General features: G+C 39.1%; 1 protein-coding gene across 3 annotated transcripts in view; it reads left to right on the top strand.

The window, feature by feature from the left end:
- Positions 1-21,230, top strand: part of AK5 (adenylate kinase 5) — a 255,871-nt gene that overhangs the window by 48,168 nt on the left and 186,473 nt on the right. For all 3 annotated transcript variants that reach the window (XM_070786293.1, XM_019957245.2, XM_019957244.2), the window contains one exon: positions 5,660-5,851. In XM_070786293.1, the coding sequence (XP_070642394.1) occupies positions 5,660-5,851 (192 nt within the window). The remainder of the gene's footprint in view (positions 1-5,659; positions 5,852-21,230) is intronic.

The following is a 21,230-nucleotide window of genomic DNA, read 5'->3' as shown; positions in this document are numbered from 1 at the left end:
GACTGTGAAGAAGACTGAGTGCCGAAGAATTGATGCTTTTGAACTGTGGTGTTGGAGAAGACTCTTGAGAGTCCCTTGGACTGCAAGGAGATCCAACCAGTCCATTCTGAAGGAGATCAGCCCTGGGATTTCTTTGGAAGGAATGATGCTGAAGCTGAAACTCCAGTACTTTGGCCACCTCATGCAAAGAGTTGACTCATTGGAAAAGACTCTGATGCTGGGAGGGATTGGGGGCAGGAGGAGAAAGGGACGACAGAGGATGAGATGGCTGGATGGCATCACTGACTCGATGGATGTGAGTCTGAGTGAACTCCGGGAGTTGGTGATGGACAGGGAGGCCTGGCGTGCTGCGATTCTTGGGATTGCAAAGAGTCGGACACAACTGAGTGACTGATCTGATCTGATCTGACTTCTCTACATAATGAAAAAGACACAAAGCAAAGATTGATTTAGTTAAACCAATGGAAGAAATAGTATCAACAATTGGAAAATTTTCTTCCATGTAGATAAAAGCAATATCTTGGTCTTTGTTCTCATTTATTTATTCACTCATTCATTCAATCAGTGAATACTTTTTGAGAACATATGCTAGGAAAAGGTATGGTTATGCTTTTCAACATTTCATGAGTGAATTTCACGAAAACTTTCTAGGGCCTTCACCTCTTCTAGAAAAGAATGATGTCTGCTTCTGTTTTACATTTGGGGAAAAAAAGTAAAATACTAAATTTTTTCTTTTAAAATGGGCACCATTGAAGAAGGAGGGCCCTAATGAGTGGACATATGTAAGAGTGACGAGGAATCAGGTGGGCATGCTTGTGGCTGAGGGCAATGTTGAGTAGTCAGCTGGTTACCCCAGCTTCCTTGGTGGTCTTGCCTGTCCCATGTTTCCATTTTTGTCTCACTAGTTATATGTTGTTGTTTCTTACTGAGGAAAGACAGAAACTTCATCACAGGCATACAATTAAACAACTTTGAAGATTCACTTCAAATTTATCTATATCAGACTTGAAGTTGCATTCATTGATCAAAAATCTTAGATATAAAAAATATCAAATTCACAGGAATAATTTTTTAAATGGGCAAGATCATTATATAGAAAGCTACAAAGCTCTACATTAAAAAGTACTGGGAGAAATTAAAGAAACAACACGAAGATATTCTACTGGTTTTCTGTAACCTTATGGCTATTTTTTAAAGTCTATTAATGTAAGTAAAGAGTCTGCCTGCAATGCAGGAGACCTGGGTTCTATTTCTGGGTTGGAAAGATTGCCTGGAGAAGGAAATGGCAACCCACTCCAGTATTCTTGCCTGGAAAATCCCATGGATGGAGGAACCTGGTGGGCTACAGTCCACGGGGTTGCAAATAGTCAGATACGACTAAGCGACTGACACTCCACTCCAATATAAATAAAATGCGGTTTTACTCAAAGTGTAAAAAAGTCTTTATAAATTTCAAAAGCCAATACTAACAGATAAAATATAGTGATGATTACATATTTAAGGCTCTCCATAACCTCATTATGATATGAGCAAACTCCTGGAGATAGTGAAGGACACAGAAGCCTGGCATGCTGCAGTCCATGAGGTTTGAGAGAGTCAGACAAGGCTCAACGAGTGAACAGCAGCAACAGCAATAACCTTTTTGTGTTATGTAGGGAAAAGCACATACTTTTCAGTCTGAAACAAAACATAAAGCTATTAAAATAAAGCATTTAATTTGTTATGAAAGAAGTATTATCTGCATTCAACACTGAGCTAGCAGTTGAAGCTTATTCCATATTTTAATATACACAATGACCAAACCAAGAACAATATAATATCATTTTAAGTTATTTGTCAAAAATTATCTTCTCCCTTATATAAGTTATTCAAAGTAAATTTAAAGGATATCATATGATACGTTGGGCAAGACTGAATGTTACCAAAGATTTTATTAAATTTGTATTTTGCAGTTTAATATTTGATAAGATAAAAGTTTTAAATTAATATAATCTCTTTACCACATACCATACAAAAATTACAAAGTGATTTTCTTCTCAAAAGCTACTTAAATGTGTTTTTGAAAACAAAATTCTGTAAAGCAATTATCCTTCAATAAGAAATAAATTAATTTTTTTTAATGGGATATACTAAACTACTGAGATAAGATAGATTTCCCCTTTATTTACAGTTGAGAAAACTGAAATTTAGAGACATTGAACCATTTGTCCAAGGACAAACAACTAATAGCAGATTCTTATGAAAACTACCACACAGTTGCACTCATCTCACACTCTAGCAAAGTAATGCTCAAAATTCTCCAAGTCAAGCTTCAGCAGTACGTGAAACGTGAGCTTCCAGATGTTCAAGCTGGATTTAGAAAAGGCAGAGGAACCAGAGATCAAATTGCCAACATCCGTTGGATCATCAAAAAAGCAAGAGAGTTCCAGAAAAACATCTACTGCTTTATTGACTACACTAAAGCCTTTGACTGTGTGGATCACCACAAACTCTGGAAAATTCTTAAAGAGATGGGAATACCAGACCACCTGACCTGCCTCCTGAGAAATCTGTATGCAGGTCAAGAAGCAACAGTTAGAACTGGACATGGAACAGACTGGTTCCAAATAGGAAAAGGAGTATGTCAAGGCTGTATATTGTTCAAAAAAAACTAAGATCATGGCATCTGGTCCCATCACTTAATGGCAAATAGATGGAGAAACAATAGAAACTGTGAGAAACTTTATTTAGGGCGCTCCAAAATCACTGCAAATAGTGACTGAAGCCATGAAATTAAAAGACACTTGCTGCTTGGAAGAGAAGCTATGACCAACCTAGACAGCATATTAAAAATTAGAGACATTACTTTGCCAACAAAGGTCCGTCTAGTCAAAGCTATGGTTTTTCCAGTAGTCATGTATGGATGTGAGAGCTGGACTATAAAGAAAGCTGAGCGCCAAAGATTTGATGCTTTTAAACTTTGGTTTTGGAGGACTCTTGAGAGTCCCTTAGACTGCAAGGAAATCAATCCAGTGCTTCCTAAAGGAAAACAGTCCTGAATATTCACTGGAAGGACTAATGCTGAAGCTGAAACGCCAATACTTTGGCCACCTGATGCAAAGAACCAACTCATTGGGAAAGACCCTGATGCTGGGAAAGATTAAAGGTGGAAGTAGAAGGGGACAATAGAGAATGAAATGGTTGGATGCCATCACCAACTCAATGGACATGAGTTTGAGTAAGCTCCAGGAGTTGGTGATGGACAGGGAAGCCTGGCATGCTGCAGTCCATGGGGTAGCAAAGAGTCAGACACAACTGAGTAACTGAACTGAACTGATGAAATCAGGACAATCTGATTCTAAAATTCATGCTCTTAATCACTTATGCCAGTGTGTGCCTGTGCTTACACAGTGGCAGTGGAAATTGGAGGAAGAGATAACATGAATCATGAAACATGAATCATGTTTCAAGACAAAAATCCACCATCTGTGGTGAGGGCTTCCTGAGACTGAAGTTTTGATAAGGGTTAGAAATTATATTCGGAGAAGGCAATGGCACCCCACTCCGGTACTCTTGCCTGGAAAATCCCCTGGACGGAGGACTCTGGTAAGCTGCAGTCCATGAGGTCGCTAAGAGTCAGACACAACTGAGCAACTTCACTTTCACTTCTCACTTTCATGCATTGGAGAAGGAAATGACAACCCACTCCAGTATTCTTGCCCGGAGAATCCCAGGGACGGGGGAGCCTGGTGGGCTGCTGTCTGTGGGGTCTCACAGAGTCAGACACGACTGAAGCGATTTAGCAGCAGCAGCAGCAGAAATTATATTAAGATTTCTAGCTGAGGATTCAAAAAGATATAGGCTCCTCATTGTTCATAGCAGCATTATTTACAATTATCAAGGTATGGGAGCAACCTAAGTGTCCATCAACAGGTGAATGGATGAAGAAGATGTGAAGATGTGGTGTGTGTGTGTATGTGTGTGTGTGTGTGTGTGCCAAGGCGGGGTGTATACATTTCATTGTATATATACATACACATGGAATGCTGCTCGGCCATGAAAAAGAATGAAATTTTGTCACTTGTAGCAACATGGATGGATTTGGAGCACACTGTGTTAAATAAAATAAGTCAGACAGAGAAAGCCAAGTACTGTATGATATTACTTTAAGGTGGAATCTAAAAAGTAGAACAAACTAGGGCATAAAACAAAAAAGAAGCAGAGTCACAGATATAGAGACCAAACTAGTGGTTACTAGTGGGTGGGGGCAATATAAGAGAAGTTATTTTAAAAAGGAGCTATTATGGAACTATATGAAATCATGTTTGTGAAATTTTGAAAACTGTATAGCACTATATAATTTAAAGAATCTTTCATTCAAATTTTTAAAAATTTAAAAGACAAGACTTCTAATTGAAAGATTCAGGAAAGTAGTGTTACTACCATAAAAATAAAAGAATAAGCACATATATAAGCAATAAGGGAATTTCATTTAGGTAAAAAGTTGCCAGAACTGATTTGGCCTTGCTGAGTCATAAGTAACATTAAAACTTTCAGGTAGAGCCATCATATAAACATTTGATAATATAAAACATAAGTGATGTTGAAAGTCAATGCTGAAAATGTAGATTTGGAATCCATCCGCAAAGGATAAGGGGTTGAAATGAGAACAGCAGAAAGGAGCTGAGAGAATGAAAACCTGGAGAGGGAAAGCAAAACAAAACATAATCTAAGCCTCAGAAACATCATTATTTGTGAGTATTGTATTTTTAAGGGAAAAAATTTGAGCAAGGGGGAAAAAACAACCAAGTAAAAAGTTAAAGGAAAGAAAAGTTAAAGGAGCACCAGAGCAACATAGAATCCAGAAAACCAAGAGATAGTAAATATGGCTAAAATTTGCTGTACACCTACCATGGATCAAGTTTGTGCTGTTTTTTTCACACAATATCTTATTTAATCTTTATAATAACTCAGGGAGGAAGTTCATATATCTCTTTTGACAGATGAAGACACAGAGGCTTAGCTAAGATAAGCCATATGCCTAGAGCTCAGCTGGTAAATCCTAGGGCAAAAACTCTAATTCAAGTTTCCCAGACTCCAGGGTTCCTTATGTAACCAGTGGTCTCCAGAGTACATAAGGCAAACCACTGTAATGTGGGAAGAAAATGCTAATATTACCATTATCATATCTTATTCTTTAAAAATTACATTTTTGTGTGTATTTTACAACATGCATACTATATTAGGGCAGCATGAGGCTCCCCTGGTAGCTCAACAGTAAAGAATCTGCCCTCAGTGCAAGAGATGCAGGAGACGTGGGTTCGATCCCTGGGTAAGGAAGATCCCCTAGAGGAGGAAATGGCAACCCACTCCAGTATTCTTGCTGAGAAAATCCCATAGACAGAGCAGCCTGGCAGGCTAAAGCCTGTCAGGTCGCCAAGAGTCAGACACCACTGAATGCCTGAGCACAAGCACATGTGTATCATACACTCATGCATAATTAATAAATTAATAAGCATATATTTATTGGGATACATGATCAAATAATTTATTAACATGAGGATACAGTAAAAAAAAATTGGAGATCATTTCTTTAAAGCACTGTACAAAACTGCCTCTGCCCACACTCACACTGGTTGGTATGTTGAATGCCTATCTGCTTGTTTGACCCTCTCCACAGATCTGTACTCCTGACTTGGTGGTCTTCCTGGCTTGCGCCAATCAGAGACTCAAAGAAAGATTACTGAAGCGTGCAGAGCAACAGGGGCGACCTGATGACAATCTGAAAGCTACCCAAAGGAGACTAATGAACTTCAAGCAGAACGCTGCTCCATTGGTTAAATACTTCCAGGAAAAGGGGCTCATCATGACAGTAAGTTAAATATACTTTACTTGTCCATTTCAAGAACAGTCTTTCAGATTTCTGATTATCCTATGTCCTCATTTAGAAATGCTTTTATCTTAAAAAAAAATACTCTTCTTAGGTGGAGATTCATGGAAAAGAAATTGGCAATCTTGACCTGACTTGCCTTTATTAAGGCATAACAATAAAAATGCTTTCACTTTAATTGATTTTACCAAAAAAAAAAAAAAGATCAATTTCAACCTTGGCTAGAATTCTATGGCCCCCAAATTTTAAAGTATTTTAAAATAATTTTTTATCATTTTAAGCAATATTTGCCCAGTTTCTCAACTCTTCAGTCTTTGAAAACCTAATAAAACTGATCAACTTAAAAATAGAATTTATATGTTAAACTTAAATCATAAGTTAAACTTTATCATAGTGTACCACATAAATAAGATTCTGATGGCCCCCTAAAAAAGCGTTTGACTTGTCATAGAGAAGTGATATTGTCTGAAAATGGAAGGCATTGGTCTTTCTGCTCCATTGATACAATGCAAATATTAATTTTTTCATAGTTTGTTTTGTGATTAATGATAATGAATGTGCCAAAGAAGGATGAAGCTGAACCACTAGTTTGTACAGTTATTAGAATACAGGGAAGTGGAGGTGAAGGCTCAGCTAAACGTATGATCCCCGCAACATCAGAGATTCAAGTATGAAATAGAGGAGGCAGAGGAGCATTGGCCAGCTGAGGTGCTTTTCAAAAGACACTAAAACCAGTGCAGCTCCAGGGTTCTCCATGGAGGAAGCAGACCTCGGCAGCACCCTCTCCTCAGCCCTTAGTTCTTTCTCATGGGACCAAAGATTCTTGACTGCTGGAGTTACAAGCCCCTGTGAAGAATCTGATGAAAGTGACATACTCTCAATACAATAAAATGCACATAAGGTGTTTTTCATAATTTTAGGTAAATCTATTGAAGCTCATCCACAGAGCTCCTATGACCTAACAATTACTGTGCAAAAAAACCTCTTCATTAGCCTAAAATGCCTCCAGATTGAAAGAGACAGTCACTACATTTGAATAATAATCCCTTTGCAGTCTTTTTAGCACTATAAAGAAATATTTTTTAGAATTTGCCCTTTGAGTCAAAGTTGTCATGTCAGAGAATTATAAATCTGATGTGAAACTTGTTCACAATGCCAGAGTTCATTTTATGATTTAAAAGAGACTTTGAGTGATATGAAAGAATCAAGAAAATCAGAGTGGATGTTTCTCTGGCTGTTTTGTATTGAGGTTGTTGCTTGCTTCTCCTGCAAATTACCAATGCTGACTTCTTCACTGTGTCATAAAAATAGAAATTTACCCTGTAGACCAAACCCCAACAGCAAGCTGCAGAGCCAGAGTTTTAATTGATATTTGCAAGGCTTAAAGGTATTACCGGAATGTCTCTGATTACTCCCTGCTTGTCACGTTCGTCATCACAATCAGAGGAGATTTCCCAAATGAATGCAGAGTGGGGATTGTTAATTTACTGATATTTTGCATGGAGGTGAAACGCCATTGCCTCTAATTGAGGGAGTCAATAACAATGTGGATGACAGCCTGTAACCTCCCTGCTAAACTTGGATAAGCTTTAAGATAAACGCCTCTAATTACTGGGAGAAGACTTGCATTGGAAAGTCACCTTTTGAAAATTGGTGAACACAAACACAGGCTAAGCTCTGGGAAACATAACAGAAAATTTTACTTTGACAGAGTAGTGAGTGCTGCATCCTGATGCATGTGTCCCCCTTCAGAACCCGGACACAGTTCACTTTTGGAATTAAAATGTACATTTCTGCTTTTAAAGATAAGTTAAATAATTTAAATGGTCATCCTGATTAATCAAATGCATGTTAAGACTTTAATATAAATCTGGGAGGTAATAGATTAAATCCAAATATTTCCTTTTCTCTATAGTTTTTCTTTCCTTTACTTCTACCTACCCCTCCTAATCGATTCATTTATTTATTCAGTAAATATTTATTGAGAATCAGTAGGTACCAGACTCTCTGTTAGGTGCGAGTGGTGCAAAGCTAAATAGGCAAAAGTTAAGGAACTTTATTTTATTTTCTGACATATTTCAAACTCCTAGTACTATGCCTCTCTGGTACGTAGTATGTTGTCAGCAGATGAACAGAGCTTGCAAGTCTATGGGGAATCAGATATTAAACAATGAGGTTTTAAAATTATTTATCTATTTATTAATTTTTATTTATTTTTGGCTGCACTGGGTCTTCATTTCTGAGCAGGCTTTTCTCTAGTTGTGGCAAGCAGGGGTTACTCTCTAGCAGTGGTGCACGCGTTTCTCATTGCGATGGCTTCTTTTGTTGTAGAGCACGGCTCCAGGTGCAAGGTCTCTATAGATGTGGCTTGGTTGTTCTGAGCTATGTGGGATCTTCCCAGACCAGGGATTGAATCTATGTTCAATCTCTGATTTTAACCACTGGACCACCAGGGAAATCCCACAGTGGTTTATTAAGTGTGATGACTGTTGCATGGGAGAATGTACAGAATGCTCTCACATCTGTCATGGACTCCAGAAATTCCCTGTAGTGAGTAGAACAAACTCTCCCCATCCACGAGTAGGATTCATCAATGATCTTGTGTGAGCTTTGTAAAGACCACAGAGGCCACGTACCTCTCAGTACAGGTGAGAAACTTTATCTTGGTGCCTCTGTTCCTTAGGGTTTTAGAGTCTGAGACCCTTCACTTGAAATCTCAGCTCCACTGCCATCTAATAAATTCATGGTGCTTCAGGACTCAGTCTCTATGTCTAACTTAGAGATGCTGTTATCTGGCACATAATATTGTAGGGGTGAAACGAGAGAATGCATGTAGCAGTGGTTCGGATGTACCATGTAACCACATTGCCTGGTCCAGACTCCTGCTGTGTCACGGGCCACCTGTGTGACCTCATGACCTCATGAAGGTTATTTATCTTCTCTGTGACTCAGTTGCCTGATGCATAGAATGGTTACAATCATCATTTTACCCACCTCTGTAATTTTGAGAGATAAATGGGTATCAAGTACTTAGAACAGTACCAGAAATGTTGCAAGTGAAATAGAAGTGATTGAAATTACTTTGTAATTTTCACATTTCCTCTTTTTTCTTCCTTTCACCTCTAATGCCCATTTTTCAAAACTCCAATTACTTACTACAAACAAATCCATGCTCTTGGAGGGTACTCCGTTACCTATTCTCCCATAGATAGATTACTGAATAGTGAAAGTGAATGCCACTCAGTCGTGTCCAACTCTTTTCGACCCCATGGACAATATAGTCCATGGAACTCTCCAGGAATACTGGAGTGGGTAGCCTTTCCCTTCTCCAGGGATCTTCCCAACCCTGGGATCAAATCCAGGTCTCCTGCATTGCAGGCAGATTCTTTACCAGCTGAGCCACAAGGGAAGCTCAGATAGATTACTGAAGAAATCCAAAGTTAAAACATTTAGATTTAAAACTTTTCACCAAATTCTTTTTTCTTTAAAACTGTCTGTTGTATGCATGCTAAGTCACTTCAGTCATATCCAACTCTTTGTGACCCTATGGATGGTAGCCCGCCAGGTTCCTTTGTCCATGGGATTTTCCAGGCAAGAATACTGGAGTGGGTTGCCATGCCCTCCTCCAGGGGAGCTTCCCGGCCCAAGGATCAAGCTGTGTCTCCCGTAGCTCCTGCACTGCAGGCAGATTCTTTACCACTGAGCCACCAGGGAAGCCCAAAACTGTCTGTTAACCAGTTACAAAATTGTCCTAGTGTTTTCTTTGACTTCTTTATCATCTGTGTAATCAAGCTGTATGATGGCTGTGTCTGAATATGGTAGTTAAATTATAACAGGTGTCAACCCATTCTTTTTTCTTTTTCGCTAAAACATTAACTGTGTTGGTTGGCAGATTTGATTAAAGAACAAATCCAGCCTGACTGAGGAGAAAACCTAGTCGAAATAGCCAGGAAAACAAGCTATTGTCTGAATAATGTATCTCACTGACAGTTCCCATCACATGGACTGCTTCATTTTTATTCTTTTATAATACTTTTCTTTTACAGTTATCTGTGCAAGTATGAATTAAATAATAGCAAATCACAGGGCTAATATGTTAGGGACTTCATAGAACCTTTTCAGACAAATGTGTGTTGTTTTTTAACTTACAATAGGTTGTATGTAATAGCTCATCATGTCTGTTACAGGTTTTTGCTCCTAATTAAAGATTAGGGTGCTGCAAGATCCCAAAGTTTGTCAGAAGTTCTTCTTCAAAGCTGTCTCATGACATTTTGGAGCACTTAGATTGTAGCCCACCAGGGTCCTCTGTTCATGGGATTTTCCAGGCAAGAATACTGGAGCAGGTTGCCATTTCCTACTCCAGTGTATATTCCCAACTCAGGGATCAAATCTGTGTCTTTTATGTCTTCTGTATTTGCAGGCGGGTTCTTTACTACTATGACACCTAGGAAGCCCTAATGCAGCTGTACAAAAGCTTCAATAATATGTCTGTTTAATGATAATTTTTTATCTTAGTTTTATTTAAAAAGCTTAAAAAACTAGTTCTTATTTTAGTCATCTTCATAAGTTAGAACCCATTTGAAAGAAATAATTTTAGTTTAAAAAGGTCAACTCTTTGGAAGCTTAATGAACTCTAAAAAATACCTGAGGTTTTGTTGGGGGGTTTTTGTTTTTTTCTTTTAGAAAAAGGTCTTTTAAAATGCTTGAAAATTAATAGGGTTAGATGTAGTGTTTATGTAATTGGTTTCCAAAATGTGTGTATCACTGGATATTCCACTCAGCTGAAACATCATTCAACTTGTCAGGGAAACGGTTGCACGCTCGTGTGCATTGACACTTGTGTGCACTGAACAAATGCTACCTAATATGGGTTGACCATCAGTAAAAGTCCGAATTTAGTTTTAGTCTGTTAAGTAAGCTGATGGTCATTTTTTCTTCTGGACTTTTTTATAGTAGGAAGCAAGAGAAACATAACTTAAAAATGAGAAGTAAGTTATAGTCATAGGATATATGAAGAGGCCTAGTAACTAACACTCTGATTAACTGACTGGATCTCTTCAGGCAGGAAAGGCATAGAGTGAAAGATGTTAGAACAGGTTTATTTCTCGTTCACCAACATCAGTTTTCCTAGGGAAGCAGACAAGGGACTAATTATAAACTATCTTAGGATATAACAAGGTCACATAGGCCAATGATTCCGCAATTTCAGTACTTAATAGATCAGAAAAAAAATTTAATGGACTAAGATAAAGTTGGGTTTTTTTAAAACTTTAATATTTTAGGACACTTTTAGTTAGTCCCTCGTCGTGACCCCATGGACTGTAGCCAGCCACGCTCTTCTGTCCATGGAATTCTCTAGGCAAGAATATTGGAGTGGGTTGCCATTCCCTTCTTCGGGGGGTCTTCTTAACCCAGGAATTGAACCTGGATTTCTCACTGCAGATTCTTTACCATCTGAACCACCAGGGAAGCAAAATAACCCTTTTTGGTCGACAGCAAAATTGAGAGGAGGATACAGGGACTTCCTATATACCCCCTAAGCCAACACTTGCACAGTCTCCCCAGTTATTAATATCCCTCACTAGAGTGTTGCGTTTGTTATAATTAATGAACCTACATTGATGCATCATAATCACTCAAAGCTCATATTTTACCTTAAAGTTTGCACTTGATGTTATACATTCTATGGTATTGGACAAATGTATAGTGCCACGTGGACTTCCGTGGTAGCTCAGTTGGTAAAGAATTTGCCTGCAATGTAGGAGATCCCAGTTCGATTTCTGGGTCAGGAAGACCCGTTGGAGAAGAGATAGGCTACCCACTACAGTATTCTTGGGCTTCCCTAGTGGCTCAGCTGGTAAAGAATGCGCCTGCAATGCGGGAGACCTGGATTCCATCCCTGGGTTGGGAAGATCCCCTGGAGAAGGGAAGTGTTACCCACTCCAGTATTCTGGCCTGGAGAATTTCATGGACTGTATGTATAGTCCATGGGTCGCAAAGAGTAGGACACGACTGAGTGACTTTCACTTTCATAGTGCCTTGTATCCATCATTACAATATCTTACAGAGTATTTTCACTGCCCTTAGCTATCTCTGTGCTGTTTATTCAACCCTCACCCATCTCCATCCTCCTAACCTGGATTCTGGCAACCACTGATCTTTTTACTATTTCTAAAGTTTTACCTTTTCCAGAAGGTCATGAAGTTGAATGTCATGTAGTATGTAGCCTTTTCAGATTGGCTTCTTTCACTTAGTAATATGCATTTTAGTTTCCTCCATGTTGTGTCCAGGCTTGATAGCTCATTTCTTTTGAGCACATCCATTGTCTGAATACACCACAGTTTATCTGTTCATTCATCTGCACTTGATTACTTCCAAATTTCAGCATTTATTAAAAAAAAAAGCTGCTATACGTATTCATGGGCCGGTATTTGTGTGGACATAAGTTTTCAGTTCATTTTGATAGCTACCAGGGAGCATGACTGCTGGTAAGAGTATGAGTAGTTTTGTAAGAAACCACCAAGGTGTCTCCCAAACTGGCTGCACCATTTTGCATTCTCACCTGAGAACGCTCTCTGAGATGAGAGTTCTTGTTGCTCCACATCCTCACCAGCATTCCGTGTTGTCAGTGTTCCAGGTTTTGGCCATTTTACTATGTCTGTAGTAGTATCTTCTTGTTTCAATTTGTGTTTCCCAAATTGACTTTTTAAAAAATTTTTCTAAGTGAGGGCATTAGAAAGGGGGAAAAAAATCTATTAATATCATTGTTTGAAAGGGTTATTTTTAGCACACAAAAGTTTAGTAATGACAAAACTGATAAAGTCACTAAAATGGATCTATTTGGCTATAAGAAAAATTCTCAACATTTGTCTTATTTTTCTCATTTTGCTGTAGATTAGGGAACACTTCATCATAAACCGGCATCAGTGCTGGGGAACCCCTGGCTTCGAGAGCACATCCTTGTCAACATCACACTATTAGTGATTCACCAGACATTGTCCCTGAACCCCCAGATAACCCCTTTGGCACTACATGTGCTTAATTTACACCATATGACTTCCTTCAAATTTTACCACTGAAACTATGTAATTCCAGTCTCACCAGGCACTCCTAGCCAGAGGCAACATAAACGGGATAGTACAAGTTAATTTAAACAGACTGCTGAATAATTCGGAGAAGGCGATGGCACCCCACTCCAGTACTCTTGCCTGGAAAATCCCATGGATGGAGGAGGCTGGTGGGCTGCAGTCCATGGGGTCGCGAAAAGATGGACATGACTGAGTGACTTCACTTTCGCTTTTCACTTTCACACATTGGAGAAGGAAATGGCAACCCACTCCAGTGTTCTTGCCTGGAGAATCCCAGGGACGGGGGAGCCTGTTGGGCTGCCGTCTATGGGGTCGCACAGAGTCGGACACGACTGAAGTGACTTCACTTACTTCACTTAACATAGTGAAGCTACATTTCCTTTACCTACCATCACTGATTAGATGTTGTCTAAACATTCATTATGTAACCACAGCCCTCACTGATTCCTCTTTGGTGGATTTAGTAAGACAGAAAATAGTCAGGGAGGAGTTTTCAAAGGTTGATAAATATAGGAAAGGCTACTGGGGTTTTCTGTAAGATACTTGGTGTATATGCGTACTCAGATATATGGCCCTCTGAATTGTTTTAAATTCAAAATATTTTTAAATCAAATAGACAGTACCTTGTGGCATGAAACCTGATACTGATATACCTTCAATGTGAAGTACCCCTAAGAAACATGAGAAATATCCATTTTTGACTTGACTTAAGAGCAGCTTATAAGGAATCACTCTCTCTGGGCAACTGGCACTTATCAAATTGTACTGTGTGTAAAGCTGGCAAGACAGTGCTGTCCTAGAAAAAGTACCATGGCCTACTTTAGGAGGGTACCATCTCTGTGGGTTAGTTAGTGGGACCAGTTTAACTTACCTGTTAATGCAGATCTTTGTAACCCTGGCTTTAAAACATCCAGAACTAAATTCACTAAATGAATCTGATTACTTTCATAACTTTCATTATTGTGGGCTCTAAAAACTAAAATACAATTATGATACCATTTCATTCTCAGATTTTTTTGTATAGAAAGAAAGATTAAAGCACTGAGAGAGAGCTATTTCCCCACAAAGTAGCGAAGTAACATCCACACTTCTGGGGCAAATTATGCTGGTTCCTAAACAGCATCAAAACAAAACGGAGAGCAAGCAGATACCGTATTTATATCTAATTCTGTCGTTCTGTCTCAGTAACAAGCAGGCATCCTAACAAAACTTTTCCACACCCAAAGCTCACTCAGTATCAGACCTATTCACACTCCACTGGCAGAGAGCAAACCAAATGACTCAGAGAATGCAGTTCCTTTCAAAGTGGGAAATTGATGCTGATTAAATGGTGAACCTATTGTCAGGGCCTGAAGAGAAGAGCTCTCACACCCACAAATGTGGTACTCACATGGTGATGCTTCATACAGATGTCTACAGGAAAAAATGAGGAGGAACTTAAAAAAGGAATATGGTGCCTGCCCCAAAGGGATACAAGATATTTTTCTGCTGATTTTATTATTACAAATACTCATGAAATAGAGTCCAAAAAGCTCTACATATGACTCTTTAATCACCTTAAGTATAAACTAGGGTTTTCATATGATAACCATGAAATAAGTAGTGTGGATAAAATCAAGATAATATTCAAGCAAATACATTTGGAAAATTCACATTAAGAAAATCCCAGTTCCAAGAACTGTTATTGAAAAGTCTACCTAAGACTATTTTAGCTTAAGGCCTGAGGGCTGCCTTCTACAATGGTTCATCTTTATAATTTTTTAATTGAAATAAAGCAGATTGGTAGATAGTTGGTAGCTGAATGTCATATCATACTAAGAGCTTCCTGGACGCTGTTGTTTCAGCCCTCCAGTTCCTGACAAGAAAATATATACATACACACACTTTGAGCTGGTCACTTCTCCAGGAGACACTCTGTGATCAGAACAATAATTATGACAATGGTGTCAGGGAACATTCCACACTTCCAGAATTAAGTCTTAATTTATTTCAATATGTTACACTGAGAGTTATAGGGAACATGAATAAGAAAATATTTTTGGTAAAGTTCTTGGATTAAATATCATGGCACCCCACTCCAGTACTCCTGCCTGGAAAATCCCATGGATGGAGGAGCCTGGTAGGCTGCAGTCCATGGGGTCGCTGAGGGTCAGACACGACTTGAGCGACTTCACTTTCACTTTTCACTTTCAAGCATTGGAGACGGAAATGGCAACCCACTCCAGTGTTCTTGCCTGGAGAATCCCAGGGACGGGGGAGCCTAGTGGGCTGCCGTCTATGGGGTCACACAGAGTCGGACACGACTGAAGCGACTTAGCAGTAGCAGCAGCAGTGCTATAGTTAAACTGAAAATGAAAGTGAAAGTGTTAGTCTCTCAGTCGTGTCCAACTCTTTGCAACACCATAGACTGTAGCCTGCCAGGCTCTTCTGTCCATGGAATTCTCCAGGCAAGAATACTGAAGTGGGTATCCATTCCCTTCTCCAGGAGATCTTCCTGACTCAGGGATCGAATGCATATCTCCTGCATTGCAGGCTGATTCTTTACCATCTGAGCCACCAGGGAAGCCCCCATAGTTATATTAAATGGAAAAAAAAAAAAAAAGGAGAGGCATTTAAGACTTGCCAGTGAGGAAAATACAAAAAATATATTATGAGTAGATGGTATCTTAAAAAATAACAAACAACTTATAAGTATTTAATATGTGTTTGATACTATTCAAAGTGCTTCACATATGGTAAATCATTAATCCTCACCAATCTCCATGAGGTTGATATTACTATTACGTTTATTTTATAAATGAGAAAACTGAAGTACACCAAAATGTAGCTAGCCCAGGATCCGATAAGAGCATCAGAGCCTCAACCCAGACCCAGAGCACTGACCCCAGAGGCAGCACTTGTGATTGCAATATTGTCCCTTCATTAAAACATGACACTTATGCACTCTGGATCCTGAAGAGAAAGCCCATTACTGCTTTACCCAGGCATTTATCATTTGATAAGCACTCTGTTCAACAGTAATCTCTTCATTTATGTTTCTCAGAAAAGAATAAATGAGAAAATTTATTCTGTTGGTGCATTACACTTAGAGGTTTTTCAAACAGTGATCTCACTAGATAACAGATGTAAAATGATTAAGATAATTCATAAAATTGATTAATCTGCACTCACATTATAAGAAGAAAATTTTAGGGGCAATGGCCAATTATTGGGCCTTGTATTTTTGTTTATCGACACCATCCATCATCTTCTGACCTTACTCAGTTCTGCAATCAAATGTAAAGCCATGGCTGCAGTTCTGCTTCAGGCAAAACTCTATCCTTATCTACTCTGAGTTTTACAATTCATCTTCCCTGTTATGACAGTCCTTTTATAGTCATCCATTCAAACAGTTTTATCCAGAGCCTATTCCAAGTCAAGGAGAAGGCAATGGCACCCCACTCCAGTACTTTTGCCTGGAAAATCCCATGGATGGAGGAGCCTGGTAGGCTGCAGTCCATGGGGTCGCGAAAAGTCGGACATGACTGAGCTACTTCACTTTCTCTTTTCACTTTCATGCATTGGAGAAGGAAATGGAAACCCACTCCAGTGTTCTTGCCTGGAGAATCCCAGGGACAGGGGAGCCTGGTGGGCTGCCATCTATGGGGTCGCACAGAGTCGGACACGACTGAAGTGACTTAGCAGTGACTTAGCATTTCATGTCAAAGGAGGGACCACATCAGGCACCATAGGGAATACAGAGATGATGTGGAGATAGATCTGCCTTCATGGAGTTTGTGTGTAGGCAGTAATGTAAACATAAATAAGTTGAATATAGTACAGGAAGAGGTGGGTGCCACACACAGAGATATAATAGACCAGGAAGAGGAACAGTCAGGGGCAGGGGAGTGACTTCCTCCTGGAAAGATGAAGGAAGACTTTGCTATAAGTGCTATAAGACCTTGCTATACCATATGTGGGGTAAGGAAGAGAGCCCAGAAATTGGAAGGAAAGGCATTATAAGCAAACATGAGCAGACACAAGGCAGGTAAGGTATATAAGCAACTAGTGAGAATTAGGAAGGGGGACAGACGCACTGAGATCAACATAACAAAGGTCTGAAAGTGCTCAGTTAAGGAGGAAGGGGTGAGCTTTCAAGGCTCTGAGCGAGGGAACAACATAGTTAAAATTATAAGCCAGGAGCTGTGTGTAAATCATTGAATGGAGAAAGCATTTTGAAAGAATTTGGCAAGGGCCTGAGCTGAGACGATGACTGGGGGTGCCACAAGGCTTCACTTCTCCACGGGGCAGCCATCTGGACCTACAGCTGTCCAGACCTACTGAAAACCTGGGAGTGACCAAAACAGTGCTTGTGGAAGAGTAGCACTCATAAATCACCTGCAAGAGATGTAATATACATTTTACCAATTTAACCATTTTGATTTCCTATTTGGACATCGTTCTTGGCAAAATTAAATAGAAAGGGGATAGGAAAAGGACAGTAATGTATTAAGGACAATGATTACCCAAACCATTGTAAGATAATATTAAAATCCAAGCAGAGAGACAGCAGAGTCCATTGAATTACCAAGTATTCTTTCCACAAGTAGTTGTTTCAAAATAACTCATTGAGTAAATAAATGAATGAATTTAGTAAAAAATATATATAGATACATTTGGAATAATTTATTTTCATGGCAGAGAGCACTATACATTTTACAGATGTGACCCCATGAGTCCATTAAACCACCACACTGTAGTCAGTTACCATCAAAAATAAAAGTTTGTACCTGTTAGGGATGCTTTTATTTCAAATAATAGAATAGTTGAATAGCTATGGCTTAAACAAGCGGATTTATTTGACTTGTGTAAAAATAAGTACAGAGATGGATGATCTAAGCCATGTATAGTGACTTAATGGTGTCATCGAGGAACCATGCTCCATCTTTTCATTTCACCCTCTTTGATGTGTTTCTTTGGCTGCTGCTGCTCTAGTCATCAAATCTAGAATTCCAAATAGGACAAAGGGGTTAGGGCAAAAGCCCAGGATAATATCTAGTATCCTTCTCTAGGAAAGCAAGAGCTTCCCCATAAATTCCCCCTCCCTCTCTCATTGACTTCCACTTTAGTCTCATTTGTCCTAACTCTTTTCCTTTGGGTCACATGATTTCACCTGTCTACAAGAGAGGCTGGAAAATGAATTATTTCACTTCTCAGCCTCTGATGTAGAGAAAAGTAAAGTTTAATGAAGGAAACAAGTTCAGAGAGGTTCAGGAATGCACTGGAGCTGAGGTTTGAAATAGACCCTGTCTCACAGAGTCTGTTTGGTTAATAACAAGGGATTGAGCTAAGAAAAGGGTTAGCCTCCCTCTCAAAACAGTCAGAAAAGATATTGATAAAGCCACAGTAATGGGAACCACAAGGTGTTGACTGAGAAATCTCATTCTAGGAGAAATGGAGGAGGACTACCATACTAGATCAAGCAAGTGCTGTGCCAGCGCTTTACCTCTTTACCTCTCCTAATCTTTACCTGTTTTAATCACTCAACACCATAAGATAGGTATTTAAATTATTTAAAGTGCCTTATTTATGCCAGGTGTTATCCCTAAATTACCTCATTTCAGGTAAGGACAAGAGCCTGCTGTTCTTTGTTAGATAAACCCTAAATTGTACAAGGTGCTCTGCTCTGCATCTGCCCTTGCTCTCAAGGAGCTCAGGTGGAGAGGCAGGAGAAGGGATAAATGAGTAGCCGCAATGCATCTGACCATTACGATGATGGAAGATTGCACAGAGGGCTGCAAGGTAGAGTAAATTATTTCTCTGTTCTCCATGATTACCCCTGTGAGACTGAATGAACTCACAACACCCTGGGATAATCTATGGAGGTTACTCCACGAATTCAAGGAAGTAATCAGACCTTTGGAATTACTAAAAGTCCTTGTCATTACCAAGTTCAATATTGGAAATGGACATAGATGGACAGAAAAGACTGAATGAAGAGCTGAACAGCCAGGGAAGGAGTAGGGAAATAAAAGAAATTTTGTATTAACCATTCTAATTTCTCATTGATTGCCCCCTCCCTAATTTTGGAATTTAATTGCATAAAGTATAAAATAAACTTATAAGTATACTCATTCATCAGTTTCTTTTTGGGCAATTCTTTTGAGACTTCTAGTTAATAGGAGGTACTCAAATATTAATGAAGATACTGGTTTTTGGTCTTCTGATATTCTGTGAAAGTTGAAAGTGTTAGTCATTCAGTTGTGTCTGACTCTTTGTGGCCCCGTGGACTGTAGCCTACCAGGCTCCTATGTTCATGAAATTCTCCAGGCAAGAATACTGGAATGGGTAGCTATTCCCTTCTCCAGGGATCTTCCTGACCCAGAGATCGAACACAGTTCTCCTGCACTGCAGGCAGATTCTTTACCATCTGAGCCACCAGGGACATCCTTCAGATATTCTATATGAAGTCCTTCATATTCTATATGAAGTAGCAAAACAACCCTGAATTTAAAAGGATGTCTGTAGAAAAGAAGCCTGGGTATATGTAAGTTGTATCCTGATCCTTTATTATTCTCTTCAGTGACCAAGTTAGCAGGGACTGTACAGCCAGAGCAGTACCAGATATACAGAGGGTGCTTTACAATATTTGTTGAATTAATGCATTAATTTATGAGTTGTGTTGAATGAATTAGTTCTAATAAGTTTAGTGTGAACAAGACCTCATTTAGACTTCTTCCATTTGGATTGGATTAGTAGTTTTTCAGTAGTGTTTTAAACTGAGGCTTTCAAAAATTCATGCTTTCCTCTGTGGTCTGGCCTCTAACCATCGCCAATTCACAGGTTATTTGAAAATGTCAGCAACCTTGAGAGATTTCTCAGAAAATACCAAAGAGTATTGCTTCAATTTCTACACTTGCTGTCAAACTCAGGATCAAGGAAGAGAAAAATAAACGCTGGATTTTTTTTTTTTAAAGAATCTTGTTTCTTCCCTGAAAATTTAGTTTGAACATATCAAGACTGTTGTGAAATATAACTTCTTCTTTTATCCTGAAACTTCTGCTTAAAAATCTCAGTGCAGACACCACCTTCAGTTGATACATACTTGATAGTGTTTATTTTTAGTGTTTCTACCACAGCTTTAGACTTCATATGTTCATGATAAATTCATTCCTACAGAAGTCCCAAAAGATGACATGATCCCTTACAACTGACATGATCCCTTACAACTGAATTAAGTAGGAATTTCCAACTAAACCCTCTCTGTCTCAGAAGATCTCCGTGCAGTCCTCCTGGCTGTGTTAGCAGTGTCAGATATCTGCAGCTTTCTTCTGATTGCCTTTCCATTTCATCAATTCCATCTGAATTCCTAAAACACTGAAATTTGTTATCAAGTAATTAATTCCCAATAAAATTGCATGAATAGACAGTTCTATCATGGCACTGCTCTACTCATTTTCTGTGAAGTGATAGCTCTACTTTAAAATTGGAAGAGAAGAGAAAAATATAGGAAACTTCAGTTGGCTCAGATTATTATCTCTCACTTGCAGTTGCTCACAGACTGCATTCTCTTGAGCTGGGGGCTGTTGCCCAAGCTCTTCCCTCTCCCTGCAGTCCTGCTCAGCTCCACCTCTCTGCCTTGACCTGGCTGGCTGTCACTCTTGAGATGGCTTCCTCGGGGAAACCACTCTGTCTGGGTCAGATGCCCCCATGACCTCCCCAACACCATGTTTGATCTCTATCATGACTTTTATTACACTATTTTATAATTCTACTTCGTTGTGATTCTAGTATTTTTCAACTATAATTCTGTCTTTACAGTTTCACTGTCTCCTTTCTTATCTTTTTACTGTTGTCTTCAATATTTTATTTCTAGTGCCTAAGTTGGAGTCCCTAAGTCCATGTATAGGAGGAGAGAAAGCAAAAACAAAGCCAGAAAATATCTTTCAGCTTGAAAACCTTTTTTCACATCTTGCAGTTAATCCTATGTTATATCTTTCAAGAATTCTGCATGTATACCTGTGGCGGATTCATTTCGATATTTGGCAAAACTAACACAATATTGTAAAGTTTAAAAATAAAATAAAATTAAAAAAAAAAAAAAAGAATTCCCTGGAGGTCCTGTGGTTCAGACTCTGCTCTCACTGCCAGGGTCCTGGGTTCAACCCCTGGTCAGAGAACTAAAATCCCACAAGCCATGTGGCCAACAAAAAAAATGAAAAGATTTCTAGTCTTTATGATGCCTGAAGTATGCTTTTTCTTTTAAGTGTTACGTCTCTTGATTCAAAATTTAG

Source organism: Bos indicus, chromosome 3, assembly GCF_029378745.1.
Source record: "Bos indicus isolate NIAB-ARS_2022 breed Sahiwal x Tharparkar chromosome 3, NIAB-ARS_B.indTharparkar_mat_pri_1.0, whole genome shotgun sequence".
Classification (NCBI taxonomy): Eukaryota; Metazoa; Chordata; class Mammalia; order Artiodactyla; family Bovidae; genus Bos; species Bos indicus.
The sequence above is the reverse complement of the archived record's forward strand: the minus strand, read 5'-3'. Positions and strand labels throughout refer to the sequence as shown.